Genomic DNA, 11,208 nt, shown 5'->3' with positions numbered 1-11,208 from the left:
TGTCTTAAACTAACTGGAAGTAATTCGGTATAGTTCAAGATATCTGTGTGTTGGAACACATGCTTTGTAATTAACCCAAATCCACACTCTTACAATACAAAATCATAACCTTTCTAAGCAATGGAGTCATTGTCAGGATCAAGGGAGATTAAACTTTTTAAAGTTGGGCATAAGATTTACAACAACTGCTTGTTGATCCCAGACTTTTTCTTTTTTTGCCTGAGCAGACTGGTTCCAAATAGGAAAAGAAATACGTCAAGGCTGTATGTTGTTACCCTGTTTGTATAACTCATATGCAGAGTACATCATGAGAACTGCTAGGTTGGATGAAGCACAAGCTGGAATCAAGATTGCCAGGAGAAATATCAATAACCTCAGATATGCAGATGACACCACCCTTATGGCAGAAAGCGAAGAAGAACTAAAGAGTCTCTTGATGAAAGTGAAAGAGAAGAATGAAAAAGTTGACTTAAAGCTCAACATTCAGAAAACTAAGATCATGGCATATGGACCCATCACTTCACGGCAAATAGATGGGGAAACAGTGGAAACAGTGACAGACTTTATTTTCTTGGGCTCCAAAATCACTGCAGATGGTGACTGCAGCCATGAAATTAAATGACGTTTGCTTCTTGGAAGGAAAGTTATGACCAACCTAGACAGCATATTAAAAAGCAGAGACATTACTTTGCCAACAAAGGTCCATCTAGTCAAGGCTATGGTTTTTCCAGTAGTCATGTGTGGATGTGAGAGCTGGACTGTAAAAAAAGCTGAGTGCCAAGAATTGATGTTTTTGAACTATGGTGTTGGAGAAAACTCTTGAGAGTCCCTTGGACTGCAAGGAGATCTAACCAGACCATCCTAAAGGAGATCAGTCCTGGGTGTTCATTGGAAGGACTGATGTTGAAACTGAAACTCCAATATTTTGGCCACCTGATGCAAAGAGCTGACTCATTGGAAAAGACCCTGATGCTGGGAAAGATTGAAGGCAGGAGGAGAAGGGGACAATAGAGGATGAGATAGTTGGATGGCATCACTGACTCAATGCACATGAGTTTGGGTAAGCTTCAGGAGTTGGTGATGGACAGGGAGGCCTGGCGTGCTGTGGTCCATGGGGTCGCAAAGAGTCGGACATGACTGAGTGACTGAACTGAACTGAACTGAGCAGCATGCAGGTCTTGGTTCCCTGACCGGTGATGGATCCCAGCCCCGAGCAGCGAAAGCACAGGATCCTAACCATTGGACTGCCAGGGAATTCCCTTTTTATTTTGAAGAATTTCAAACCTAGAGAAATTCCAAGAATAAGGTATAACCCCCGTAATACAGAAACTGTATATTCACTATTTTTTTACTTTTTTTAAAAATCAAGGTATAAGAAAAGGGAACCCTCTTACACTGTTGGTGGGAATGCAAACTGGTATAGCCACTATGGAGAACAGTGTAGAGATTCCTTAAAAAACTGGAAATAGAACTGCCATATGACCCAGCAATCCCACTGCTGGGCATACACACTGAGGAAACCAGAATTGAAAGAGACATGTGCACCCCAATGCTCATGGCAGCACTGTTTATAATAGCCAGGACATGGAAGCAACCTAGATGTCCATCAGCAGATGAATGGATAAGAAAGCTGTGGTACATATACACAATGGAATATTACTCAGCCATTAAAAAGAATACATTTGAATCAGTTCTAATGAGGTGGATGAAACTGGAGCCTATTATAAAGTAAGCCAGAAAGAAAAATACCAATACAGTATACTAACACATATATATGGAATTTAGAAAGATGGTAACGATAACCCTGTATGCAAGACAGCCAAAGGGACAGAGATGTATTGAACAGTCTTTTAGACTCCGTGGGAAAGGGCGAGGGCAGAATGATATGGGAGAATGGCATTGAAACATGTAAATTATCATATGTGAAATGAATTGCCAGTCCAGGTTCGATGCATGAGACAGGGTGCTCGGGGCTGGTGCACTGGGATGACCGAGAGGGATGGGGTGGGGACGGAGGTGGGAGGGGGGTTCAGGATGGGGAACACACGTACACCCATGGCAGATTCAACTCAATGTATGGCAAAACCAATACAATGTTGTAAAGTAAAATAAATAATTTTTAAAAAATCAAAGCATAGTTGATGTATAATACTACATATTACAGGTATACAATATAGTGATTCACAATTTTTAAATGTTGTACTCCATTTGTAGTTATGGTAACATACTGACTATAATCCCTGTGCTGTACAGTATATTCTTGTAGCTTATTTTATATTTAGTAGTCTGCTTCTCTTAATCCCTTACCCTGTACCACCCCGCCCCTCTTCCCTCAACCCACTGGTAACCCCTAGTTTGTTCTCTGTATCGGTGAGAATGCCTCTCTTTTGTTATATTCATTAGTTGTGTTTTTAGAATCCACACAAAAGTGATACCATACAGTATTTGTCTTTCTCTTATTTCACTTCAGCCTAATACTCTCCAAGTCACCAATGTTGCTGCAATTGGCAACATTTCATTCTTTGCATGGGCCAGCAAGTATTCCATTGTGTAGAATATTACTTATCTGTTTATCTATGGATGTACACTGAGGTTGGTTCCATGTCTTGGCAATTATAAATAATGCTTTTATGAACATTGGGGTGCATGTATTTTTTTGAGTATGTTTTTGTATTTTCTGGATATATATCCAGGAATGGAATTGCTGGGTCATACAGTAGCTCTCATGGACATGAATTAGAGCAAACTGCAGGAGACAGTGAAGGACAGGGAAGCCTGGCGTGCTGTATGTAGGCCATGGAGTTGCAGAGTCAGACACGACTTAGCGACTGAAAAACAATAAACAGCAGCTGTATTTTCAGTTTTCAGAGAAAGCTCCATACTGTTTTCCACAGTGACTATACCAGTTTACATTCCCACAAAACGTATAAGAGTTCCCTTTTCTTCACATCCTAGCCAACATCAGTTATTTGTGTTCTGATAGCCATTGTGACAGGTGTGACAGGATATGTCAATGTGGTTTTCATCTGATTCAGCAATGAACACTTGCCACCTATTTGTGATCTCTCTTCCTGCTTTATCTCTCACATATGTTTATTTCATATAGCATGATTTCAATCCTAAAAACTTAACCATGTATTTCCTACCAAGTTCATTCCTTCATACTACTATAGGAGTTATCACATGAGAGAAATTTAATACTGAAATATTATCTAATGTATACTCCCTGGCCAATCCAATTTTCCCCAACTGTCCTAATATCACTGCTTATAAATTTTGTCCAATCCAGGATCCAATCAAGGACCACACATTACACTTTTTGTAATGGTTTCTTAATCTTCAGGCTTTTTTTGTCTTTCGTAACTAATTTTTTGAAGCTTCGAGGAAAATTATTTTGTATAATATGCCTTTTTAAAACAATTATCTTGATTTCCTCCCTCATGATCAGATTCAGATTAAATATTTTTGGCAGACTTCTTACATAGATGTGTCCTTAAAAGTTACACATTTTTTTTTTTTAAGTTACACCTTTTGAAAAGGAGAGAGTAAGGCATTATACTAAGTGCCAAGTTAAGTTTATATAACAATACCCTTTTTAACTATCATAATCCTATTATCAAGTATGGCAGACACACAGATGTTCAGACCACCCTTCAAGAAAGCACTCATTACCAGATGAGAGGAGAGTGCTTGGCTGACAACATCTTGCTGATAGTCCCTCCAGGGTCAACTGGAGGACATTCTCTTTTCCAGGTAGCCCCGAGTAACAGTAAAAGAGTCAAGCCATTTCTGCCCAGTGTGAGACTTCTCTAATGGACAACCTTAGTTGGGCTTTCACTGTGCTGCAGAGACTGTCAGGTCTGCATTATAGTCTGCTAACTCCTGCTCAATCCTGCTTCCTATTTTCTTTCACTGATGTTACTCCTCAAGAAAGCATTTGCACTTCTTGCTCCATCTCAGTGTCTGCTTCCTGGAAAACTCAGCCTGAAACATTCTTGTTTAAGAGATGAAAAAAACAGGAGATCTGGGAACTTTAAGTGCCGTTCCAAACCAATTCATAGTAGAAAGATGACTTATCTACTATTAAGAGCATATGAATATAGGCAAATTGACTCTAGGGTTCAAAAACTAATCACCTTCATGTTATAAATCAATGTAGTAGTCTTAAAATATTGTAGGCCCTCAGTATCTCTCAACTGCAATTTTCCTACTTTTTAGCTTAAGTAGTTCCAAGAAAATCATCCTCAGAGAAACCAAATTTTTAAATTTGGTATCTATTAATACATATGACAACTTTTAGCAGAGTCTATGGGGTTAACCCTTTATGTACTATTTTGTTATGCATTTAGATGATTGTAATGTAAAAAAAAAAAAAAAAAAGTTCTTGAAGACCAGTACTCTTTTCTTGGCCATCCCATGTGGCAGGTGGAACTCCCCCAGCCAGGGATCCAATCCATGTCCCCTGCAGAGAAGTGTGGAATCTTAAGCACTGGACCACCAGGAAATCCAAGACCAGTATTCTTATCAATATTATATATCCCAATGACAGATGCTATTAATGAATCTAATGCTAACACTATAATCTGTTTTAAAATAATTCAGTGGGCGATAATACACCATGGTGAATGAAAACAGTGGTATAAGGTTACAATGACTTTAGCTGTAGTCCCACATCTGCTACTTCTCTGCTATACATATGACTTTGGGCAAGCCACCTGACCTAAGTCACAGGGTTTTAACCAGGATTAAGTGTAAGTAATACACTTTAGTAGAGTGTCTGAAACATCATAAATGGAAAGCACTAAACCTTTTTTGATTGTCTCCTAAAGGTCCGTCTGGTCAAGGCTATGGTTTTTCCAGTGGTCATGTATGGATGTGAGAGTTGGACCATAAAGAAAGCTGAGCGCCGAAAAATTGATGCTTTTGAACTGTGGTGTTGGAGAAGACTCTTGAGAGTCCCTTGGACTGCAAGGAGATCCAACCAGTCCATCCTAAAGGAGATCAGTCCTGGGTGTTCACTGGAAGGACTGATGCTGAAGCTGAAACTCAAATACTTTGGCCACCTCATGCAAAGAGTTGACTCATTGGCAAAGACCCTGATGCTGGGAGGGATTGGGGGCAGGAGGAGAAGGGGATGACAGAGGATGAGATGGCTGGATGGCATCACCGACTCGATGGGCATGAGTTTGAGTCAACTCCGGGAGTTGGTGATGGACAGGGAGGCCTGGCATGCTGCAATTCATGGGGTCGCAAAGAGTCGGACACGACTGAGCGACTGAACTGAACTGAAATGCCAGGCATTATACTAATCTCTGGTGATTCAAGACAGATCAGTAATATCATTCAATCCTTGAAGAGGATCACAGCATAATCATGAGAAAGAAGAAAGCTAAAAGCTATCTATATTTTAAAAAATTCAAATAGATTCTAATGGCTGATTATTTAATATCATTAAATACCAAAACTTTAAATACTATACCAAATGACTTAATTTGCATATTGCTGATTAAGAAATAACAAGACGTTAGTATCAACAGACTTTATATCCTTCACCCTTAATATCTGTTAAATAAATACAACATCCAAGTTTATACATTTTTAAATCATTTTTATTGAACTGATTTTAATAACACTGTTTTAGCTGGTGGCAGCTGCCCCAGACCAAAACAAAGCCATTGTGAATGCTATTCAACATCCTCAAAGTAATCCCATTTGTTTTTGTACTTGGAATATAATTAAACTTTTGACATCACATAATCAAGCAAATAGCAGTGCATACTATGTTATTCAAAAAGACTTTATGCATTTCATTTAAAAAATCATTTTGCAGAGGCTTCAGCTTTATCAACACATTCTACACATCATGCTCTCAAAATAAAAGTGCTCTAAAACTAACCCTTAGGTTTATTTTACTGTTATTAATGAATACTATTCAGGGTTACAGGAACTTAAATTTAACATTTTACAGTATATGAGGCAATAAATTATTAATATTTGCTGACACAAATTCCACTCAGACTACATCATTGATACATTCAAAAAGACATTTTGTAAATATTAATATGCTAATTCATATGTTGCAGTGCAAAAGAAGTGACACTCTAACAGTTTCCTGAGATTTAGGAAATAACATCTTTCTGACTGTGACTCTCAATTTAAAATAGGCTCTTTATAATATGAAGCCATGTCAAAACTATACAATTAAATAAGGTTTTTAGAGAACTGAAAAGATTGGTCAGAGTTATGGTGGTTTAGGGTAATGAAAAAGTTTTCAAAGCAAAAGTATTTACAAAGCTACAAAGGACTATGAGTTTACATGTAGTATAAAGATCAAAGACAACCTGATTACCAAATGATCACAATTATCCCTTCTCTTTCAAAAATATTACACCGAAAGACTTTATAAGTTATCTAGCATTAAATATGCCAACCTGTAGAATACATTTTAACACATTCTTCCATAATGCCCAGTAAGAAGGAATAAAAGCTAAAACATTAAAAATCAAGAAAATAAACATGCTTTTAGGAATGTTTTGCATGGGAATATGCTAGAAGTGAAAATGATTTCTCATCAGAACTCTACATATCCTCAAAATTACAAAGACCGAGTTTCTACTTCAATCTTTTCTTCTGCTTGTACTGCATCAGGATCAACATGAACCACTGGAGGCCGAAAGATAACTTCAGGCCCTCCACCGTATATGGACTGTAGAAAATTCCACGTTTCCTCAGAAATCTGACCAGAATCTGCTCCTAAAAACCAAGTACATAGAGAAAAAACAGTATTTACAAACTTCCATATTCGTATTGCAAAAAGCTTTCATAGTGTACCCCCAGTATGTATACTCTAGGAATAACTGAGAAGTTTCAGAACATGAATTTTCAGGCTACCAGCCCATATGGTTATAGGTTGCAACTTTATGGTCTGCCTTAAAAAGTTAGAGATTCTTTTTCCCACATATTCTTTTTTTTTAATTAATTTTTTTGGTGTACAGTTGCTTTACAATGTTGTCTTAGTTTCTACTGTATGGCAAAGTGAATCAGCTATATGTACACATATAGCCCCTCTTTTTTGGATTTCCTTCCAATTTAGGTCACCACAGAGCACTGAGTATTAAGAGTTTCCTGAACTAGAGTGTAACAAATCACTAACAAGTAAAGGCTTAACAGTATTAGTCAAACTTACCCTGCTTGAGTATCACATTGCCACACTTGGTGACTGCAATTTTAGTGTTATCAATAGGACCTGGAGGATCTAAGTTAAAAGGCAAAACAAATCATCAAAATGTATAAGGGCACCAAACAACTACATATTTCTGTACCTGAATTAACGAAGGATATAACTGTTTAATCAGATTATTTTTTAGTCAGATTATTCTAGTCAGTTCTTAACTGTCTTATTCTGAGCTTCTCTCTTTTTGGGTCTTAGTTCCCCAAAACAGAACCAGGAAGGCAGACAAGTGAAGTTTTCTCACTACCATCCAAAATGTAATAAAAATAATGTCTTAACTATCCATTTGAGGATTACAGATTAAAATGCACTTTTAATACTACAAAAGAACAATTCCTTTGTAATTTAAAAAGAATGCAACTCTCAGTTCCAGACTGTCATTATCTAAAAATATTATACAATGAAATGTTAAAATGCACATATATATATATGTGCATTGGCTATGCCTCAAGATTTGCAGGATCTTAGTTCCCTGACCAGGGATTGGACCTGGACCCTTGGTAGTGAAAACACAGTATCCTAGCCACTGGCTGTCAGGGAATTCCCAAAATGAATCCTTTTTTAAGGGAAAAAACCTTTGTTTTCCCCTTGAATACAAAAGTATAGTGCACCTTCATTATCAAAAACTTTTAAAAGAAAAAAAGGCACAAGAAAGAAAAAAATACTGTGATTCCACTACAGAAACACAGGCAAACTGTTTTTGCATCTTTCTGGTCATTTTGCCTTTGTACATGTTTGCCTTTTTTTTTTAAAAAAAAAAGGTTCCAACTATGCATACTATATTGTATCCTTTTTCATATATCAAGAACATCTTATTTTTTAATTATTAAACACTGTTATACAAATAATTTTTAAAGTTCATATAGTATCCCATTGTAACGGATGCACCATAATTTAACCAGTTTTATTGTTGGAAGGATTAAAAAAATTTTTTTAATGTTAAGATTGTAGGCTAATTTTTATTTAGTTCCCTTATACTTTCCATGAATATGCTATACTCTGTGAAAGTTTTTAAAAAGTTAAAAATAACCAAAATATAAACTAGACTGTATGATCCCCAATCTCTTGTTCAGTAGTTTTATTTCAAATACATATACTCAAAAAACATTTGTCAAATAAACAAAAAATTTGCAAAGAATTTTGTCTTTCTGTTAAACACTTACCTCCATCTTTACCCTTCACAAAACTCTCCCATTCTCTAAACCATTGCATACTGATGCAATAAAAAGTAGCTGGAGAGTCCTCCTCTTGGAATGCTCTGTTGAGCTATAGAGGGGAAAAAAAAATCAGTCCCTTCAAGTCTAGAATGTGTTTGTAGCAGAATACAACCATTCTACTTCATTATCTGATGAGGTCAACTCCTCACACACAAAGAATGTGATGTAAGTTGATGCTAAGTTATCTTAATAGGACATGTTAACACCTGATATACATTCAATCAATCCATCTACTGAGTTTTAAGAAAAAAAAAACCCTAGAGTTATGGAATAATTGCAGACTTGCATTTTAAAAAACAGCTTTAAAAAATAAAAAAGTTTTATTAAAGAATAATCCACCTACTATTAACATAAAGTTCAATGGTTTTCAGTTAAGTTTATAGTTCTAAAACCACTATCACAATCCACTAAAACATTTCTGGGGGACTTCCCTGGTGGTCCACTGGCTAAGACGCTGCAGTCCCAACGCAGGGGGCCTGAGTTCAAACCCTGGTTGGAGAACTAGATCCCACATGCCACAACGGAGACTCAGCACAGCTAAAGAAATATTAAAAAAAAAAAAAACACACAAAACATTTCTGACACCAAAAAAAGTTCCCCTGCACCCATTTGCAATCAATCACTTTCTCTCAGCCCGAGGAAACCATTGATCTACTTTACCTTTTTTTAAAAAGAAGTTTCACATAAATGGAATCAGACATCACATAGTCATTTTTTGTCTTATCTTCTTTCTCTTGGAATAATGTTTCTAAGATTAATCATATTGCATGCATCAGTAGCTCTACCTTTTTTATGCTCAGTTGTATTCCATTGCATGGATGTAACACATCTTATTTATCTATTTGGCACCAGATGGGTGTATCAATTATTTCCAGTTTTGGACAACTACGAGCAAGTCTGCTATGAGCATCTGTGTATGGGGTTTTGCAGACTTTAATGATCATTTCTCTGGTGTTGTGTGAAAGTTGCTCAGTCTTGTCCGACTCTTTGCGACCCCATGGACTATACAGTCCAGGGAATTCTCCAGGCCAGAATACTGGAGTGGGTGGCCTTTCCCCTCTCCAGGAGGTCTTCCCAACCCAGGGATCAAACCCAGGTCTCCGGCATTGCAGGCGAATTCCTTACCAGCTGAGCCACAAGGGAAGCCCCATTTCTCTGGAGTAAACACCTAAGAATGAGGCTGCTGAGGCACGTGTTGCTGCAGTTGTTCAGTCGCTAAGTCGTGTCCAACTCTTTGTAAGCCCATGGAATGCAGCACGCCAAGCTGAGTCGTTGTTAAACCTCTAAGGAACTGTCAAGCTGGTTGTCATTTAGCATGTAACACTACATGTCCACCAACAGTGTTTATGAGAACTCTAGTTTTCTACATTTTTGTCAGAACTTGATATTGACCTCTTCTTTTAGTCATTCTAAAAAGTATGTATTGGTATCTCATTGTAGCTTTAATTTGCATTTTACTAATGACTAATGAGAATGTGTACTTTTTCATATGCTTAGTTAACACTCATATATTAAGGGTAATGTATATTAAAATATTTTGCTTATTTTCAAACTGGAATATCTGTCTTCTTGAATTGTATGAATTCTTTACATAACCTGGATATAAGTCCCTTGATGATAAATGATTTACAAATACCTAGAACTGCATTTGGGTGTACCTTCCTAACATACGTTTCTTCCAGTATCAGCACTGCTGGTCTTACTATCTGTCTCATTAACTGAGATGATATCCTATTCCACATTACCTCTGACAATGTAACTAACTTCACACAAAATAAATGAAGAAGTGGGCTCACATCCATACAATTCACTAACTTAACCATATGTTATTGTTGTTTAGTAGCTAAGTTGTTTCCAACTCTTTTGTGACCCCATGGACTGTAGCCCACCAGGCTCCTCTGTCCATGGAATTATCCAAGCAAGAACACTGCAGTGGGTTGTCATTTCCTTCTTCAGGGGATCTTCTTGACCCAGGGATTGAACCTGCATCACCTGCATTGGCAGGCAGATTCTTTACCACCAACCATCACCTAAAAGTTGCTGGCCTACTGAATACTGTTTTTGTGCCTAGGTGACAAAACACCATGGGTCTGGTACTGTCCTATATGAGGCAGTATATGCCCCAAACTAGAAACAAATCTATAGTGTTCTTTAACAATCAGAAAATATGATATGAGGGTAGGTACACAGGTAAAGCAAGTAGGTGAGTTTATCTATCACTACCTACTGACACAAAAGCTTTTTTTGCTTCTAATTAATACAACTTTGACCTATACTAGTTTAGAGGTATTAGTTTCCAAAGGGACACAACAATGATTTTACTAGACTGGAAGACAAGACACTCCTCTGGCCACTGGGGGTTCCTCACATCACTGAATCAAGAGGCAAAGGGGGTGGGGCTCTATAAAGAAGAAAGCAAAATGACTACTACACAACAGAAACAAGAAGGACTATGAAAACCAGGTTATACCCACTATATTAGTTTCAGAGAGCTGCTAGAACAAATCACCACAAACTTGGTGACTAAAACTTATTCTTAAAAACCTCTGGAGGCCAGATGTCTAAACCAAAGTAAAGGTATGACCACACTTCTTGTGGAGACTTCAGGGAAGACTCGATTCCTTGCCTCATCAACCTTCTGTTTGCAACTGTCCAATCTGTCTTCTGTCTTCATGTAACTCCTATCTGTGCATCTCTTTATAAGGACACTTATCATTGGCCTTAGGGTCCATGTGAATAATCCAGGGTGATCTTGTCTCA

At 37.4% G+C, this 11,208-nt stretch overlaps 1 protein-coding gene across 3 annotated transcripts in view; it reads right to left on the bottom strand.

Annotated features, from left to right (window-relative positions):
• Positions 1 to 5,587: 5,587 nt before the first annotated feature.
• USP33 (ubiquitin specific peptidase 33) overlaps positions 5,588 to 11,208 on the bottom strand; it is a 58,766-nt gene continuing 53,145 nt past the window's right edge. For all 3 annotated transcript variants that reach the window (XM_020892007.2, XM_020892005.2, XM_070467888.1), the window contains 3 exons: positions 8,395 to 8,497; positions 7,187 to 7,255; positions 5,588 to 6,753 (listed from right to left, as the gene is read on the bottom strand). In XM_020892007.2, coding sequence (XP_020747666.2) covers positions 6,596 to 6,753; positions 7,187 to 7,255; positions 8,395 to 8,497 — 330 coding nt within the window. In that variant the 3' untranslated portion in view covers positions 5,588 to 6,595. The remainder of the gene's footprint in view (positions 6,754 to 7,186; positions 7,256 to 8,394; positions 8,498 to 11,208) is intronic.

The sequence above is a fragment of the Odocoileus virginianus genome, chromosome 5 (genome assembly GCF_023699985.2).
Source record: "Odocoileus virginianus isolate 20LAN1187 ecotype Illinois chromosome 5, Ovbor_1.2, whole genome shotgun sequence".
Lineage (NCBI taxonomy): Eukaryota > Metazoa > Chordata > Mammalia > Artiodactyla > Cervidae > Odocoileus > Odocoileus virginianus.
This window is presented reverse-complemented; position numbering and strand designations above follow the sequence as displayed.